This window comes from Pygoscelis adeliae, unplaced genomic scaffold, assembly GCF_000699105.1.
Source record: "Pygoscelis adeliae isolate BGI_AS28 unplaced genomic scaffold, ASM69910v1 Scaffold98, whole genome shotgun sequence".
NCBI classification, from domain to species: Eukaryota; Metazoa; Chordata; class Aves; order Sphenisciformes; family Spheniscidae; genus Pygoscelis; species Pygoscelis adeliae.
This window is the reverse complement of record NW_008825547.1, coordinates 3845376-3865859: the sequence shown is the minus strand read 5'-3', so window position 1 is coordinate 3865859 and position 20484 is coordinate 3845376. Positions and strand designations below refer to the sequence as shown.

Here is a 20484-nt window from a genome sequence, read left to right as displayed (position 1 = left end):
CTATGATTTAATGATTCTATGATTCTATGATTCTATGAAATAAAACAAGGAGGTAAAACACGTCTTTTTTCAGATCAGCTATTATTATTTGGACAAAAGCCAGCCACATTTAAGGCACAGAAGATTTTGACAGTCTTCAGTTAGCAGCATAGTCATGTACTATTTTTTCCCAGAGTACACCCGTCTCAATACTCAAAATAGTTTTTGAACTGTTAATTAATACTGTATTTTACCCACATCGTTTACCATGTCATCATTTGATCTAGCTACTTCCTCAAATTTTTCTTTACAGCACCCATGTGAACAGGTACTCCATGAACAGACCATGGCAGAGGCAGAGAATTCATTTCTCCAGACCAACAATCCCATGTCTAAGTCCACAACAGTCCTCTCTATTCCTACAATTCCCTTCTTCATTAACTATCTACTTTCCAGTTTCTGCAAGAAGAAAAGCAAAGGTCCACCAGCCACCAAACACTGTGTAACTTTGATTTATCCCCAGCAAGTAGTTCATCATCATATAATTAAAGATTGTGTCATAAAACATGAGCAGAAGGGGACAAAAGTAGGATGGTTTAGGATAAAAAGTCAAACGAATGGTGCTCAGTCCCCCAGCATTAGAACCACAAAGTCTCTATGTAATACTTAACAGTTTAATTCAGATGTTTTTCCTTTGAATAAAAAAGGCTGTTAAATCAGAAAGTGTTTCAGCCTCTTTTTATTCAGAAATTGGTTTTAAAGTGCCTCTCATCATCTCTCTCTCAGATTGAATCCAGACCTCTTCACTGTTCTGTTATCAAACTATCTTCTCTGAAGTTAAAAGCTATGTTCTCTTTTCACTGTCTCATGCAGAAATATAATACTGGCAAAAAGACACAGGGCTGTCTTTCAATTACTAAATCAGACATGAAACTGCCTTCTCCAAAGCTTTCAGCATGACCCCTTTTATACCGAGGCTGGCAGAAAGGCACGGAAGTTCTTTTCTTCCTCTCTTGTGTGAGGGAGAAATTGTTAACTACAAAATGCAGATTGAGAGAATGGTTTAAGAGTGCTGTTGTACTTTACGATGCACCAAGATTACTTGATAATAAAAATCTTTCATTGTATCTTTATCTCAGAAACAAGGAAACAACATACTCAGAAAGAAGAGCCTGAAAATTAGAAGGTGGGTAAGGTCAGTGTCCCAGAATATTAAGCAGGAGAACATTTGGGGAAGAACAGATATTGCAAGTAGGGGATCGGAGCATATTCAATATAACATGTCAATGATCATTAATTAACGTTTATTTAAAGGGGGGGTGGGGTGTTTGTTTTTTATACCAATGTGCTTGTATGTGCCCCTACACTAATAATATTAATGTCTCCTGACCAAAGAGACCAAAACTATGAGGAAGCAGGCTGACTGCCTCTGAGGCTTTTCATGCCCTCAAGGGTATGAAGATCATAACCACTCAAGATCAAAAATCATTGTGGTTAGGACTGGCCAGCCTCTCTCTACAGCATTTTATGAACCATTTACAGCTGGTAACTACATCACTGGAGGAAATGTCTCCTGCTATTCTTTTTCTCTTAAAGACATATTAATGAGGCACAAACCTGTTTTTCTGCTCTTCTTTTCAGGCTCTTAATCTCAGTGCTCAGTCATCATAGACAGTCATAAATACAGCTTCAGGCCACCTAGTTCTTTATTACGACAGTGACTGTCCCATGGTATGTTTTCCCACATCCATGGGCCATTTTCTGGACTTCTGCCCCTCAATTTCATTTATACCCTCTTCCTCTAGCCTGCACCCACAACAGCTGTTGCCATTGAAATGCCTGTTACCATTTCAATTTTGCAAGATCAACACAAAGTACCATAAGCATACCACTAAGCATTGCTGCAGTATTAAACATTCTGAAAAAGGGGTTCTGTAGTTTTTACAGAACTTTGAATGGAAGTTTATTTCATCCCATTAATCTTGTCCTCTGCAGCTGATTTCATTTTTTGGGGAAGGGAACCTGTCCCAGGTGGATCTTACTCTTGTGAAAGCTCCAGCACAAGTAATACCAGCGGTGTTATGACTTTTCCCCCTCTGCCATCACACCCTACAGGATGGGAATCTGCCCCAGCATTCTTGCTCCCTCACCCACATCTCTCCTAGGATACACTGATCTTGTTATGCCCTTGTACTTTCCTTAGGCCAGAAAAGAACAAAACTATTTAGAAAGAAAGGAAGAGCAAGCACAGACTTTCCACCCCCTTCCCATTGCTGAAGCAGAGAGACCATATAGCAACAACATCCAGCATGGGTGACAGGGATTGGTATGGTAGAGCAGGACATTAAAACAGTGTAACAGCAGCAACACCCAATAATTTTTGTATTGTTTGGCACCATTCATCTTTAGAATTACAATACAATCTTTATGTGAGTAATGGAGCTTTTAACACTTATAGCTTTCTGAAATATTGTTGAAGTTTTGTTGACACACAGAAATTAAAAGTATTCTGGAAGCCTGTCTCAGCCACTTACAAGAAAGAAACTAAAACAGCAGCTACAATAGTCATACTGGAGCTATAATCCTTGGTTATTGAAAATAGAGTTTGTGATCTGACTCACGTGTGATGGCTTCATGGTAGTTACGCATATGTGAGGTGTCTTCACTACTGCCTCTATTTTAAAGCAAACACAAATGCTGAAAATCTTACCAAAGAAGGGCTCTTTTTGAAGGACCTGTGAAATTCAAAGCATTAAAGATTCTCCCATCTCCTTTCCAGTGATTCTTAACCTTTTGCCTGAGTATGCCCAGTAACCACAGGAAAACAACACAGAAAAATTGTTGCAGCAGCCAAAACATAATAGAGGGCCTGATGAGAAACAATGAACTCGCCTCTATTGGCATCAGTCTGTGGCCTGACTTAGCTGACATGGTATTGTGCTTACCTGGAAGAATAGGCTGACCCTGCTGTAAAACAGGAAGCTCCATAGATATTTCCCCATCAGCCTGGTCCCAGGCCAGCCATCGATGTGCAGGGAAAGAAAACTCCTCCCCTGAGAAAAGGTTCAGCAACTGCACCTAAACAGCGCCAAGAATTGCAATTTAAGTTGCTGATCTCAGTCCAGATAGAACAGAACATGTGATGTGTGGGATGCTGTTGAAATCCGTGCAGGTAGATCTCTGTGGCATGATCACAAAACCATGGGTTTGGGGCATTTCTCTTCCCAGAATATAACTACCCCCAATCTGACTTTTCACTCGGTCAGATTCGAAAATGCAGGGCAGAGTAACTCAAGTGCAGTCAAGAAACAGGGTTTATCAGCTCAGGCACCATCCCACAAAATATAGCTATGTTGTTCCAGCTGGTATATCCACATGGGCTGGCACTAGGTGGCATGGCTTACCAAACATGGAAGTTCTCACTGGGAAGCTTGGCAATGCTTGCAGTTCTATTCCTTTAACTTATTCTTTTTTTTATCAGAACAGGAATTAAAGGAACAGCTTTTGATTCTTCAACACTGCTTGTGACATAAATAAACCAGGAAAGTGCTAGCCCCAACACCAGTCTGCCCCACACAATTTTCTTCCATACCCAACTTCTAGCATATAGCAGCAAAAGGACCATATGCACACCAGCTGAAGAAGGGAAGGAGATCTAGTTATTTTGTACTTCAAAGTATTCCTTAGTAAGGACCTCAGAGGCTGTTGATATATTAGAATAGTCCCTGATTATGCTAATTTATACTAGTAGCTACACTAGATTTTGGACCAGCAGAGAGAAGCAAAGACACTTCTACCTGTAGTTTCACTCCTGCTCTGCACTTTGCAGAATCTAATCTCCTTAATTTGAATATTGAACAAATTCAGAATTACTGGAAACATTTTTGTCTCTTTTACTGCTTGAATACTAAACTTAAAAGAAAGAGATTAATCTTGTCTGAAAAACCTGGCACATCTCGGCCTGTGAACATCTACTGATGGATCTTGAAAAGGGAGCTTGGATTAGCGAAGCAGCACCTTTGTGGACATTTTCAGGCCTGATACAATCTCAGTAGAGAGACAGACACAGCAGCCATGGGATACTGGTGGAGGACTAGCATGCCTAACTACCAGAAAAGCTCTGCAGTTGTAGAGCACTCTCTCTTAATTTCAGATCTTCCAGAAAAATGTAGGTTTCCCAAGGAACAATGATAAGTGTCTGATGAGCCCGCTGTAGGTTGTTTCTTTTCCATGAAGTCAGTCAGTCACCAGTGGCTATACTCCTTTGGCTCTCTACCATACAAAATGCTAGGTTACTTGTAGAGTGTGTTTGGTTGAATGGATTTCTTTTCCTCGACTTTCTGCCCAAAGTTGCAAAGAGGGAATGACCTAACCCTGGCTGATAAATCCCTCCGTAAAAACTGTGCCTGACTGAGATTTGGTAAGGAGACAATTAAAATCCATAAACCAATAATAATCAATGGAACACACTGAAGTGTTGAATCCTTCTTTTAAAATTTTACTGTTGATTTCAATTAATATATGCTAGCTGGGAAGTGAGAAAGGGAATAATAACTTCTCATTTTTTCCTTCCTTTTTTTGTCAGACTTCTTCAATCTCTCAATTTAAATGGGTGTCTTACACAAAGTGGGCAGTGCAGCCTCTATTCACAGAGGATGGTGTACAAAAAACATGCAAAGGTCCATTTGTTGAGTCAGGTTTTATGATAACCAAAACTTCTAATACCAAGACTAAGCATACAAATGAACCTTTTCTATAAGAGAAAACCCACTGTTCTCTTCTAGCTTCTCAACTCAGAAACACTTTAGAAATTGCTGGTAATCTGTCCCTCTGTCTCACAAGACAAGGCTATGAGGTATTTTCCAGCCTTTCACTGCTTCCACACACACATTTATGAAAAGAAAAATAGCAAGGAACAGAAGAAAAAAGTATCTTAAATGATATTCTGACTCCAGCATTCCCCAAAACAGCACAGCTGGAAAACAAATACCTAGGCTTTATAATCAGGCAATCCTCACCTGAATTGAAAGAGATATAATCCTTATAATTCTAGCATGAAACCTCTTAGACAGAATGATACTACCGGTGACATAATATTTCAATGTAGACATGCATTGGCTAGAGGTATGAACTCACAGGATCTTGCCTAAACTTCAGTTAACACTGCCCAGACCTTACTTAGTCTTCTTTCTCAGTCTCAGTCCCAGATGAAAACAACTAGTTAAAGCATCAAATGGCCACAGAGTTTGAATATGGCTCACTGAATATTTAACTTCAGTGAACACTTTGCATTAGATAGATCTAGATTTACCCTGAAGTACCATTACAACAATGAGTTTACCGGAAGCTTCTAAAGCCCTTCATAAACTGCTGTCTCTTAACTGAAGGATAAGAAACTCCGGCACAAAAAGGGAAGTGTTTCAGGTATGCATAGCATATCATTGGCACACATAGTACATCACCGATGTTAGGGATAAAAGTCAGATCCTTTCATTCCCAGTCCAGAAACCTATATACTATGCTTCACGACTGAAGCTTGAAACAGAACTAGCTGATTCTCTTTGCTTTATTATCTTTGCTTTACCTGCATCAAGATCTTCTTTAAGTAAGGAGGGAGAAGAACCTGTTATTGTCTTTTTCTCCTCAGAGACACAGAACTAGAAACATTTGCAATGTAGCTCTGGTGCTGTGCATAAGGACCCAGCATCAGCCACAGATTTGAGGAGGACTTGGCTAGACTGAGTTTAATGACTTCCTGGGTTTCAGCAAACTCTAGACACTCTGTAGCGTATAAAGATTGTAGAAGACAGCCTACAGCAGCCAACTTAAGCAGTCTTTCTTGCTGCCCAGCCACACGTTTTTAAAGAAACAATGTACAGCTCTCACTAAACTGCAAATAGCCAAGACATACCATTGTAAGCTGCCTTAATTCCACACAAAAACACTCCTTCATAAATAATCTCTTAAATGAAGCTGCAAGCATTTGATGAGGTTAATATACTTATCCCAGGGATTTTTTCTGACTCGTATTTTGACCCCACTGTCCTAGTGACTGCTTCTGGAAAGATAAAATTCTTTGTCACTGCTTTTACCTCTTCACAGTGCCAGGCAGGGGAGTTTCCTGCATTCGTATGTCCTATGCGTATTTTGTAGAGATGTCCTATGTTTCCAGTATTAACCTGTAAAAGAAACACAACTGATGAAACACAGAACGTTTGTCAAAAAGAAAAGGCATGCAACAGAAATTCATTTACTAACTGTCAGGTGACATTTTTGTATAGAGGAATTAAATATTCTGATATTTAAACAAGTGTTTCCAAAATATTTGCATTAGAAGCTTGGCTCTTTTAAAGGACAACCCCTAAAAAACCTGTTGGACTGCCAATCCCATTTAAACGGCTTCAGGATGCTGTTGTAGCTATTTTGTTCACCACTGAATATTTGCCTCAGTGGGAGATGAATACAGACTGTGTGTATGACTAAAAAGCAAAAGTGTCTTGACCCTAAAACCCGGCTCAGTTTAGCATCTATACCACTGACCTGCTACAAAATTATTTCTGTTGCCCAAGCACCTCCCATATCTCTCTGAGTTTCTCCCTACCCCTCCAGGAGGGTATGCCCTACAATTTTGGAAACAATTGTGTTCAGCTTTGATGTTTCCTTTTAAAAATCATTTCAGTTAAATCAACTCAAAAAAGCTGTATTTGAAAGATTAGCTCTTGGGCAGGCTGGATGAGTGTGTCCAGTACAGATAACAAGGTGCTGAGGGAATAACTTTGTGTGAAGATTACTCAAACAACTAGTTATGAACTTAAGTGTAGAAATAGAAAGCTTATCTTCAAGGAACTGGAAACACACCGTGAGTGTCTTCCCTCCTTGCTGTATCTTTTTTTTTCTTATTAGGTAGGCTGGATTTGCTGTTCTTCTGTTATTTTCTGTAGAATTCATTTTCATGTTTTGATTTACATTGTAGAGGTGGGTGTAAAATGAGTTGCCTGTATCATGAACTTCCCTGAACTCAGTGTTATAAACAATAAAGAGACAGATCAGTGAGGACAGACCAGAGTTAACTGAGATCTAGCATATGGCACAAGCAGAGCAGCTTTTCTCTTTCCATACGTTTCAGAGTGGGCACTCTGTAATTGTATTCAGTGCTATGGATACTCACCTAAGAGGGGAATCCTAGGTCCCAAACCAGGGACTGCCTCCATATTTTGCTTTTAAAAGTCACTGGAGGTGAAATTAATTGCAATAATGGCAGCAGGAAACAGAGCCAACAACATCTGTTGTGAAGATGGTATTTTTATCTGTCAGGCAACTGGTTACTTATTTTATCTACCGCTTTCAATCATATCTGGGGTTTTTTTGATATCACAGACGGAGAATGGCATAGTGTCAGAGGTGCTGGATTCTTCTGAGAAACTCCATCAGGCTGAAGAGGGCTAAGAACTGCATTTGCTACATCTCAAGCAGCTATGAGGTTATTGTGAGAAAGGTAAGCTCTTCATCAATGCTGCCATTAAATACCTTTTCTCAGAAGGGGACTTGCTATGCTGGATACTAACAATGGAAGCACCTGTTTCTTATATGGCCCTATAGCTGGCACCTGATAGAGACACCCACTGACAATCCCATATACACACTCAAGCTATGCAGCTTTTGATAAGAGACCTATTCTGGCTCACTTAAATCACCGTGCCACAAGACTGATGGGGGAGAAATTTGCTTGTGTAACTGGGAGCAGAAGCAGCTTCAGATAGACAGACTTTATTACAGGTATAAAAATTGTCATTATTTAAATAAAGCAGCAGGTATTTAACAAAGTTAAAAATTTACTCCATACCCTAATTCTTCACTTCCTCATTTCATTTTTAATATTGTAGTCCCACTTCAAATTTAAAAACTAAACAAGTATCTGTTGTCCTATATTTCTTCGTATTTTCTTGGGCATTATGTAAATTAGCCAGTAGTTCTTCTTAAACAGGCAACAAATATGTTGGATCAAATCAGCTTTGGATCAGCGAGTGGGAAAGGATACTAAATTTAGTTCTACATTTAAGTCCTTTTTCTTGTTTCCAGATACGTGTACCATACAAAAAGCTGACTGTCTTTTCATCACATAGATTTTGAAATGTCATGCAATCTGACAGGATACAAGAGGGCAACACAATGAATATATATTACTTACTGTGAAGATGTCTTCATTGCCTCTCTGAAATAATTTTCCCTCCTCTCCATCAAGAAAAATAGGCCCCGAACTGCTGTGATCCCCATACAATGTAATATAAACCTTTGAGCTTGTTCCTGCAGATGGTATATCACTGGTGAGGACTGACACCTTCCATTTCCTAGCTATCAAAAGATAAAAAGACTCACTGAGTTACTTAAACTGAAGATTCTTAAGCAAAATGCATTTCAGTAATCAAAAGTCTAAATAATATCATGTCAATGAATACTGAAATATGTATTTCACAAAATTGCAGCAGACAAATATTGAGTTTGCTATGTTAGGCATGCAAAAATCAAGAAATGTCAGGTTGCATTCACATCTTTTACTCCGCATATGCCATACGACAAAGTCAAATTTGCATCAACGTAGATAATTTTTCAAACACAGTTTTGAAATATTGTATTAAATTGTGTTAAATATGGCTTTCTCTTTACTTAGGATATATCAGCATATTCTTGCATTGCAATGTTGGCATTATATCCTGAGATACCAATACTCTTTCCATGGTTAATTTTGATAATCATCAAGAGCAAGTATATGGATTTAGGCTTTGGTTTAGTGGAAGCTAAGTGTCAATGGTGTGGAATTAAGGGAAATGGTATCACTGAGGGATGGCTGATAACAGGAAGGAATATTAAGAGAACACCCTCACTCCCAATGTTTCTAACTAGCTGATATTCATCTCAAATGGTATACATTTAAGCACCCCCCAAGCTTGCTAAGATAATTTGGCACCACTGATTAATATCACTGTTTCTTAAAGGAGAACTTCCTTTAAAGTACAGCAGCAGTAATAAAGGGCCTTACTGACTACAGAAGCCTCCTATCATCTAATGACTCATCTATGCTACACATTTTACCTGTATTACTGACTTTTCCCTCCATCACAGTATCTTTGTTCCTGTCTGCTCTCGCTAAAATACTAAGAAATAATACAGTGATGATGAGTGAGCTCATCCTGATACAATGAATTTTGTGTTTATTGACTATTTGAGATACTTAAAACAGATCTGTGTGTCTTAAACCCCAGGCAATAAGCTATCCTGCAGTTCTGTTGCGAGGTTCAGTGAAACCACTTTGGTTTTGAGTGTCACTCAATATTTTCAGTGTTAGCCATGGGCATTTTCTTAAAGGAGTCAGTGGATGTTGATCATGACACATACATAGAATTATGCTGCAGCAGAACATTATTTGAGGACTAGTGAAACTAATGATTTGAGGAATTTGCATTTAGTTTTCTGTGGCATTCTGGAAAAAATAAGGTAGGATTAATATTTTTACTTGTTCATGTGTAGCGACATCCAAAAAGAAAAGTTATTTAAGAAATTTATAATTAGGCTGACCTAGGTGTGGTGCATGTCAGTTTCTTTGGATCTAGGAAATAAGTGAGTTGAGAATATACATGCCACTTAGCAGTTATTTTTGAATAACTAATACTGCTTTTAATAAAAGGCAGAAAACAAGGCACAGTAAAGGCACATTATGAAATCTAACATATTAATGAGACCTGACACCTGACAGTAGAATCTATAAGTCTTGTTTGGGCCTTGCTATAACCATTGGGCTATACCTTCTGAGGAAATTTTTACTTCTGTGTGGCCATTGTGCTTTGTGTGTACAACACACATTCCTTGGGAAATGCAGTATTGTAGAATCCGTAACTATTAAAATAGATATTCTCTCCCATACTTTGAGGGGAGAGACAGGGAGATGTTAACATAATGCTTGTTTCACCTTTGAGGACAAACCTCAAGACCTTGAAATTCCACAGCAGTGTTCTGAGATTTACTTATTTTTTTGAAAAAGGCTTGTAGGTCCATGACCTGAGTAGAAAGTGTGAAAATTTTGAAAGACAGAATCAAAATCTGAGAGAATTTATATTGTTTAAGAGCAGGCATCTAAAATATATTATTATCATGAGAAATTTGGAGTATACACCACTACTCAATTTTAAAGAGATACTCTTAAAGCAGCACTTTTCTGAAACTACTGTGAATGTGCAGCTGTAGTACCAATGCTTCCTAAGTAATTATATTGTCATTATTAAATAATAAATTGCCAAACAGCTACTCTTACCAACAGATTAAACTTCATCATTACAAGAATTGTCATAGCCTGAACACATTAAACTGAAAGAACAGGGAAAAAATAATGTGTGAGACCTGAGGAGGAGAAGTAACGGGCAGAATCACATTTTCCAACAACAAAGCAGTGTGACCCTTCTCAAAAGTTGCTGTAATCTGCTTTTTCCACAGCTGAAGTTAGCTTGCTGTTTCTATCACAAAGGGGGTTCTTTATACTATCCAAAGCAGTGTCTGCTCCAATTTTCTGTGAGCCATGACTGATGACAGGTGACCATATAATCCTCCATGTTAATCTCACTTATAACTGAGAAACTAGCATATGTTTACAACATCTAAGTCACTCTATGTAGGTGTACCTAACCTTTTGTCTTAATTTAGTTTATTAAGGCAAGAAAATTGCATTAAATAGTCTCCCTAATTCTTACAGTGGATTAACATGGTAATTAGACTAATGATATTTGATAACATCGGTACTATAAAAGTTAAGTAACTTGTTTAACAGTGATTAATTAAACAATTAAATGGTCTTGCTTTCTTCTGATATCCTTAGAAGTAAAGAGAAATGTCTTATGCATTTCAGAAATGACAACCAATAAGTATTACTAAGTATTGCTTCCATACACTCAAATTGAGGACCCTAACACTTCTGAGAAATCAATCATTTCTCATTAGTTTTTATACACTTTTATACACTTTTAGATATGCAAACCCATGTCATCCAGCTTTCTATATATCACACTAGAAATAACAGTGATTACTACAGATCACTGTGTGCAATGGCGGCTTCTCCAACGCACTGTTTTCAGTCTCTTGGAGCCTTTCCAGTTAATAGTTTCCAGTCTTCACCTCTACCCATATGTGAATATTCACTGCAAAGTCAGTAGAAGACCTGTTTGACCATTTTTTTCAGGTCAAGGGTAGTAAAGATACCAAATAAATTCTCCATTATGTAACTGTTTTTTATATAAGCCTGCCATGCGCTGGCAATGACATCTGTTTGAAAATTTAATTGTGAGATATTGCTGAAAGAAAAAAAGAAAAAAAAAACAGAAAATACTGTATTTAGATGAAATGCTAGTCTTGACTGTTATTGAATAAGATTTCTGTACGATTAATATTTTTTTAAATCCCTCAATATTTATATTGGTTCACAGTAAAATTAGTCCAGAATGCCTTTGATTTAAAAATAGCAAATTTTCAAAACTAAAGGAAGAGGTTAAGGAAGTCAATTGAATTGAAAAGCGAGGTACAGCAAAAGAAAATAAAACAAACTAGTAAAAAGGTTATTTAACCATACACAAAAGAGAATAAGCAAAGAGGACTATATACACTATGTGCTGAATCTGAGAACACAAACTAAGTATGCCTTTACAATCAAGTGAAAACTGCCTCTTCTTCTTTTTTTTTTTTTTTTTAATACGAACGGTGACATACAGTGATTGGGAAATGTCAGCACCGTTGACAAGTCAGCACTGTTGACAAGAATGGGCTACAGAATGGGAAATTTAGAATGGAATGAAGAGTGCACTGAGAGACTAAAACCCATGTATCTTACACCAAAGCAATACTAGGTAATGTTTTTGAACAAATTTTAAATGAATGGACAGTTTTCTCCAGATATATACAGCTAAACAGAAAAAAAGATTACCAGCATCAGTTTACTGCAGATACATGGCACAAGGTATCCAGACTTGCATTGTTCAAATACCTGATCTCCTCCGTGATGATGAGAATTCATCTTTGTAGACAAGGAAATTACAGTAGCTCTAATCTATCCAATCATTATATGAGAAATTAGTAGATAAAATGGAGAAGTGGATTAGTGCAAGACTGTAAAGTAACAAAATAACCAGCTAAATGGGAAATTATACGTTTGTGCAGAAATAAGAAGTATTAATTTATAGGGTTAGTAGTAAGTTTCTCAGGAATCAGTGCTGGAATTTATCTGGATTTCATATTTTCATCAATATACTGCATAAAGTAGGTAATTTCTGTAACACAGTCACTAAGATTTGTCAAAGTATAAAAGGATCAGAAAATCCAGAATAGTAGAAAAGGGATAATATATAACAGCATAAAGTGCAAGGAAATGCATTTTAAAAACACTACCAAAACTTAATGCTATGAACAGGGAATTTATCACTCTAAAAAAAAATAGAGAAGTGAGTCATTGATGTGACTGTAAGATGCACCAGGAGAGAGATTTCTAAGTAGAGAAATTTTACTGTCAGTGTTCCAGAGTTCAGAGAGACAATCTTTTAAATACTGCATAAAGTTCTGGTAACCATATTCAAAAGAAGATTTATTGAAACTAGAAAAGGTCCTGAGAAGACAACCGTGATGATTAGAGGAAATGGAGAAAATGTTTATGTAGGAGAAAAAGTTGAGAGAACATCTGATTTTGCTGATAGATACCAAGGAGGAAAAAGACGTATCTAAGTAAATGACAATGATGGCTTTGGGACACGTATATAAACTAACCATCACTAGGTTTAGGACAGAAATTAGAAAACAGTTAAGACAGACATCAGAAGAAGGACTCAAGCTCTAGAACATCCCTCCAGTGGAAGCTGTAATGACTATAGATAACAAGTTTTAAAATGAGATTTAGTAATTAAATGAAATTACTTACCTAATCGTGTGGTTTCTTTCTAGCAGGGAGCTAAACTAGATAAGCCGAAACTGCCTGGGTCTGTGATCTGTATGTTATGTTGGCTGTTTCTTTTTTAATTATGGCAAGACAAAAAATGAATTCCTTCTAGAAGAATGGCAGAATCTATATAAAGCCCTTGAATGCCTGCTGAATAGTTTTCTATCCTGTTCTTTACACATTATTTAATATGCTTGCCACTTCCAAGTATATTTTATTTATAGGAAGATTCTATGCCTTTTGCAGTTAATTTGCAGAATTAAGCTACCTATATAAGGTAGCTCATATTACTCCTCATGGTGTTTTTCCCTCTGTCAATCAGTACGTTGCTCTAGTCACCAGCATGGTGAGGTTCTCTCTTCAGCCTTCTCTAATCTTACCTAATGAAAGCAATTCTGTTTTATCTGCGTATCTCAGCCACTTAATATTCTATATCTTCCCTGAACCATTAATGAATATATAAACCCTATGACAGTATGGTACATCTCACTGTCAACCTTTTGTCCTGCTCTGAGGTGACCATTTTATTCCTTCACTTTCAGTCAATGTACTGAAATCAGAAGCAAGTCTTTCAGTTAGTGTAACAATCATTTCACCACTTGCTGTGGTCTTTGCTAATTGTAACCTCAGGCAGTACCTCACATCTCACCTTTTGAGTGCTTAGTTTGTTGAGTAACCCTATAATAAGCATCTGATTAAAGGTTCTTGAACCTTGATCTGAAAAATTTAAGGTGCTGTGAATGCAGCAGAAGGACTGCAAGTGATGGAGACATATATATAGCTGTTAATTTGCCTATCTAACATTTAGATATTATTTACAGCATAGAAGCCTGGTACTCAGAATGCTTTATGGTATTTAGTTGGATCCTATTAATTTTGAGATTCATTTTCCAAACATAGGTTTTATTTCTGTATTGACATGTGAAAGGATGAAAAAATACCATTGAGACTCTTCACTTGGAGCAGTTCTAAAACATGCGAAGGAGGACACCAAAAAATGTGGAGATGGAGGGAAGAACATCAGAACCAAGGCCAGCATAGGAAATAACACACAGCTATTTGGTGTGAAACACATTAGACGATGTAGTTGCTTTAGGTTGTAATGTTAGTTTATTACATAGAATACATTGCTTCAAACAACAGAGACGTCTAAGTTATTTATGGGGAAATATATCTGCCACTGGACTCCTAAAAAGAATTGAAGAGTGCTTCTAGATTTCCTACCTGTAGTACAAACCCCTTTTGCTCCAGATCCAACTTCTACTTCCCCTCCATGTGCCTTCTGTCCCACAGGGAGACAATCAAAGCCTCTGGGTCAAAAGGGATTTGTGTCAGCCTTTAATTAGGTCCCCAGTCTGGATAACCAAAGGATCATGATCCAGGGCTTATCTCAGCACGTACATGCCAGTTAGTCTAGACACAGTCTCCAAGAGTACAGAATGGCCAAATTCTCATTCTCTAACTGAAAAATAGCACCTTCCTTCTTCAGGTATATCTCTGACTTCATTGACATTGAAGCAAGGTACTATGCAGTGTTAGGGACTAAAAATCTAACCAAAAAAAATTAAATACTCTGCCTAATCACAATATACATTAAATATTTTCCAATTTTATATTTAAAATCATTTACTGAAAATTGTAAACCATATATAAGTGCTTACTACACACACATAATATTAAAAAATGCTGTAAACAGGTATCCAAAATAATTCTAATAACAGATTGAAAGATGCTTGGATTCTCATAGTACAACATATTTACAAAAAGAAAAAACAAACAAACAAACAAAAAAGACATGGACCACCTTTAAAGTACAGAGGTTAAAGAAGAACACACAACTAAAACTTGTAGTGTATGTAGAACAATTTTAAGAGTGAGCGGTGCTGCCTCAGAACAGAATATGGCAAGGGCAGTCAGGAAGTCCATTGACACACAGTGTCCCTTCTCAGTTCCTGTGGAATCCCAGCGGCAATAAATATGCTCCTTTTCTAGTATCCTCTGGGTAAAAGAGGCAAACTTCATTTGGGGTCTGGTTGATCCTATATACAGACTGAAAGATGTCTTTACTCACATAAATATTCTTAAGTTGGCCTTTAAAAACTGAAATAGCAATTTGATAATACTAATCTATATAAAATTAACATGACTTCTGTTTCCTACTTTTCATTGTATTACAGCATTTGAATAGTATTTCCTACTTTTCATTTCAAATTAATCGTATCAGTTGACTTTGTTCTGGAAAAAGCATTTCTACTGAAAGACAATTATCAAACCCTTTCTCAAATGTCATGAAATATAGGAATCTTATCTTAGAACTCGGGCGGGTATTACAAATTTCAGTTCTCTGTTCTAACAAGCACTAGCTTTTTCTCTATAAATGAGATGGTTGGTATATAACTGAATATCTCTGAGCAGATAACACTCCAGGGAAAAACTGTTTTTTAACCAAGAAATCACTTAGAAGAACAGCTTTTCTTCCTATGTTAGTTCCCATAAAAATCTAAGTAATTATATGTATTTCAGCAATGATATACAATTGTGATTTATATTTATCTGGGTCTGGGCTGTATTCACATTGGGAGTTTTATTGGGTGTGGCATTCATCAGTTTATTTTGTGATTTTTTTTTCCTGAAGATGTTTTCACTAATCTAATGTTATAGAAATTCCAAGATGTTTATTACAAGTCTTTCTCATCTTTATTGTTTCCATTGTCCATTGTCCAAAAGCAAACTTCTTGTTCTTCTTCTTGTTCTTCTTGTTCTTCTTGTTCTTCTTGTTCTTGTTCTTGTTCTTGTTCTTGTTCTTCTTCTTCTTCTTCTTCTTCTTCTTCTTCTTCTTCTTCTTCTTCTTCTTCTTCTTCTTCTTCTTCTTCTTCTTCTTCTTCTTCTTCTTCTTCTTCTTCTTCTTCTTCTTCTTCTTCTTCTTCTTCTTCTTCTTCTTCTTCTTCTTCTTCTTCTTCTTCTTCTTCTTCTTCTTCTTCTTCTTCTTCTTCTTCTTCTTCTTCTTCTTCTTCTTCTTCTTCTTCTTCTTCTTCTTCTTCTTCTTCTTCTTCTTCTTCTTCTTCTTCTTCTGTAGGAAAGGCATTTTCATTTTTCAGGTTTTCAGAGGCATTATGTTCAATGTTATTTAAAGAAGTGTCACACTTCAGAAATGTTTCAGAATGACAAGTTTCTGCTGGATCTGCCAACATGGGAGAAAATTTTTCTCCAACAATATGAATTAGGCTTATTCTTAGGATATGGCACATTTTTGGCTTTCTATTGGGTAGCTCACTGTTTGTGCCTATCACAAGATCACTGGGTATGTGTTTGGATACATTGTTTTGACAGTTGCTGACTTCCACAGGTTTTACATTCATACCCTCTACAACATGTAACTTCCCTAAACTGCTTGTGTTTTTCAGAGTTGAAGACGCAAGTATTCCAAAGTTACTAATAAAATCTAAGGTGTTATTAGCATAAAACCTATTAAAAATATTATTGGCAATCTTATTTATACAGTTATTCTTCAGAGTCACATGATTATTTTTGTCTGTTATTAAATCTTCGCCTGACCATTGTAAATGTTCACTCTTTTTGGCCAACAAACATGGACCCAGCTGGTTCTCAATATCAGATGCCTTTTGGTAGGCATATCCTCTCTGTTCCTCATTAATCGGTGTTACTGTCACCATCAGGATTGGACAATGTTGGCCACATATAGCATGGAGTTTATCCAGAGAATCTTCTTCCTGAAGAGCACTTCTGTTAGCATTACTAACATCAGTTGGCTGAGACTGTATGGGTTCATCATTTAAAGGCTGTTCCAATGGATGCACCTTGTTACCAGGCAATCTAAATTCTCCAGTTGTAAAGGCTGGAAAATTGGTATCAGCCTGTGTGGAAAGATGTGTGGAAGTAGAACCTACCATGACTGATGGTTTGATCTTTTCTTTCTTTGCTGCAGGAAGGGCAGTGATCTTACCATTGCGGCTAGGTTTGGTTTTTATACTTAAGTCATCCTGAAAGGGGTCTGAATCACTATTATGAGGTATATTGAAGTAGTTGCAAAAATTTTCAGAAGGTTTAGCCATGTCTTCAAGTTCTGAAGAAGAGATTTCATTGAGGACTGGGTACTGATTTAGATTGCCAAAGTGCGAGTATGGAACATCATCACTGTTAGTATCAAGGACTGTGTCTGTTGATGTTGTATCCAAATTACCATACATTCCAATCCGTTCAGGTGGTGATCTTCTTATCAAATGATTCTCTTTGAGAAGCCATTTGCCTTTATCTATCAATATTCCTTCATCTTCATTAGCTTGTACGCTAGGTTGACAGTGTTGCTCTGGAGATTCCCCTGAACGGTCATTAGTATGACTCGTCTCTTCTCTGTTAAGAGTATGTTGTGGTGTTGGTAAAGAAGTATTTTCTCTTCTTGATATAATGTCATGTTTGTTTCTGTTTACTGGAAGTCCTTGTGATGGTAGTGAAGAATGTAACAATTTCTCTGCAGAACAAGACCTAGGTTCTTGAGAAAAAGAAACGGTTTTTTCCACCACTGCAGAGTGGAATTCTTCAGTATCCTTTTGAAATACTTTCAACATACAAGGAAATCCTTTGTGAAAGTCAGGCTTAAATGAAGCTTCCGTTTTGCCATAAAGTCGTTCAATAGTTCTTTTTACATAGCCAGTATTATAATGTTTTTCAAGTACTGCTTCCTCCCCGCTGTCATTGGTTAAATCACTGGATGCTCTAAAGTTATAATCACTCTCTTCAGTATCTGGTCTATAATCTGACCAGTCTGAAGTAGCAGGACTTTTTAGGCATTTTTTTAATTGAGAAGTGTCCGAACGTGTTTTATTCTCCAGTTCTTCTACTTGCAATTTCTGTTCTCCTTCGCTCATATCACATTCTGTAATTTGCTTTGATTCATAACAAAATGATAATGGAGAGACTGTAGATAACCTCTCAGAGGTTTCCTCACAAGTTTCTGCATCTTCCTTGTCTTCCTGTACAGAATAATCCTCATTATTATATTCTACAGAGGTTTCAGCAACTAGTTTAAGTTGGTTATTTGGGTTTTTGTCATTACCTGCTGACTTTGGATCAACTTTCTCATCTTCACTTTTATCAGCAGTAACATGTATAATATCTTTTTCACCTTCTAACTCAGAAGTATCCTGATCTAAAATACGATTTTTATCATTAGAAGTTATACTATGAACTGTTGAGTTAGGTTCTACTGAAGTTCCTGACTCTTCATCAATGAATGATGCATCAGTGTTTTTATCTTGAGATTTTTTATATGGGCTATCAGGCATTTCTTCATTTCTTTCAGGTGGCTCTATAGCTGATGCAAGGCTACAGGTATTTGAATTAGTATTGGCATATTGACCATCTAGCTGTGTTTTGGGAGCACTCAAGTCTAAAGTCTCTGTTTCTCTACAAAGACCTTTCTGTATATCAAAACAATTTTCTAATTCACCAGCCAATTTTAGAGCTTCTTCAGAATTTACACTGTCCTTTGGAATACAAGGCTCAACAGATTTTTCATTTTCATGCAAATGTTTACCATTATGAATTTCAGATATGGGCATATTCTCATGGCAACGTGCAGAGTCCTGCTTTTTGAGTTCCCTCCCGAAGTGTGGTAAGTTGTTTTCTGTTGATTGTTGAAAATGTGAGAAGGCAGCCTTCAGTTCATCAACTTTTTCTATGACTGCAGTTTGTTTCAGAAATTGTAACTGTGTAAATATTTCAGAACAGCTACAGGTAGTTTTTTGTATATCATCATTGATAGTTCCAATCAAACTCTCTTTCAGATTCAGTACAAGTAGCCAAGCTAGGAGGACATTGGAGGAAGAACCAAAAGCTGAAGGAGAAAGATCTGAAAGGCTGCAAGCTTTTCCTATACATCCACTATGTTCTTTGTGAAGACCAAGCAAAGTTGATTGTAGTTCATGCAGCAACATGCTAGACATGCAATTATTCTGAACATCAATTCCCATTTCCTCATTGACAATTGCACAATCAACTTGAACAGCAACTTCAGACTTTTTTCTTTGACAGGGGTTGGTATCTTGAATATCAACTTCTGACTTTTTTTTATCATTGTCATGTGTTTCATGAAACAAGTGTAGCTTACCATCATGATGAAGTTCTGACTTTAGTGAATACTTGGCTTCTTCTACTATATTTGTATTAGCATGAATCAAAGAGTCAGTTTGTTTTTCACCTGAATCCTTGGCTGATTCTTCTAAAGTTCCCAATTCACAAATAGGCTTTAATGTTTTTTTGGTTAGATTATGTTCAACCAGATGGTTTTTTCCAGTCACATGCACTTTATTTGTGATAAATCTTATTTGTTTATCTATAGAAGCATCAGTATTTTCTTTAGGAAAATGACAGACATCGTTATTCTCTACATTCCCTTCTTTTTTATTTATAGGGGGTAAGACAGAATTTGGTAACAAGTTTTTCAGCCAAGTTTGGACATAGTTTTCAAGTGAATGCTCAACAACCTCCTCTTGAAAATCCTCCTGGTTTAAAGCCTCTACTGTAATGGCTCTCTCTGACATACTCAACTTCTTTGCACCTTTACTTAGATTTTTCTTCATCCCCTTTTGCTTTTTCTCTTTCTTTGATGACAGTTTTTCTGAAATATTATTTTCCTTTTCTTTTTCAAAGTTAAGATTCTTTGGCACTTCTGACAATGGTTTTGAAATCACTGATGAGTTATGTGTCTGTTCAAAAGAATTGGTTGTGAGATGTGTGCCTTCTTTCTCAGTACTCAGTGTATCCTGACTGTGTTCAGATTCATTGTTTGAATCAAGAGTCATCAGACCATCTTCACTCTTTGCAGACGAAATGACACTATTTTTTTTGCCTGACTTCAATTTTACCTTGGCCAACTGGTTGTTATTACTTCTTGGTTTTTTATTAGATAATAATCCATTTTGTTCCACTGAATCCTGGTGATAGAATTCATCTTCAGGACATATGCTTTTGTCTGAATTGACAGACCCATCATTGTTTTTTACAAAAAATTCCATTCCTTTTTCCTGAGGCATTTCAGAATAATTATCCATAGCCTCTGTTGTGGAATCCTGTGCAGTTTTGCTTGTGATATGCATTCCCTCACTTTTAATTATCCCTGAAATTTCTTTATCTTTTTGATTTTCATATGTACCCTGCTCTAGAAAGTCAGACGATTTCCTCTTCTTCTTCTTTTCGGTGAGGGAAGATACAGATTGGCTGTCATCAATGAGATGTGTTGCCCTGACAGATTCAGTCCTGACACTGATTTGATTCTCACTTTTGGTAACAGTAGGAAAGAATCCAGTTGTTGGATTTATTTTCTCAATAGGAGCTGTACTACATGGAGGTACCATCATCTTCATCTGGCTATGTCCAGGACAGGCTGAATGCACTGAATCTTGAAAAACAGGTAATAAATCAGCAGCTTTGCATTTTGTTTCTTCTTTTGACTGACATAATTCTGAATATCTAACGAAAGAACTCAGTGATCTTTTTATTTGTTTAATATCACATGACTGAAG

General features: G+C 36.9%; 1 protein-coding gene across 1 annotated transcript in view; it reads right to left on the bottom strand.

Moving 5' to 3' along the window:
- The window catches only part of RP1 (retinitis pigmentosa 1 (autosomal dominant)), a 185216-nt gene that overhangs the window by 158607 nt on the left and 6125 nt on the right, over nucleotides 1-20484 (bottom strand). Inside the window, exons 5-9 of the mRNA XM_009332103.1 lie at nucleotides 19828-20360; nucleotides 16305-19563; nucleotides 8168-8331; nucleotides 6072-6158; nucleotides 2925-3057 (exon numbers count right to left, since the gene is read on the bottom strand). Coding sequence (XP_009330378.1) covers nucleotides 2925-3057; nucleotides 6072-6158; nucleotides 8168-8331; nucleotides 16305-19563; nucleotides 19828-20360 — 4176 coding nt within the window. The remainder of the gene's footprint in view (nucleotides 1-2924; nucleotides 3058-6071; nucleotides 6159-8167; nucleotides 8332-16304; nucleotides 19564-19827; nucleotides 20361-20484) is intronic.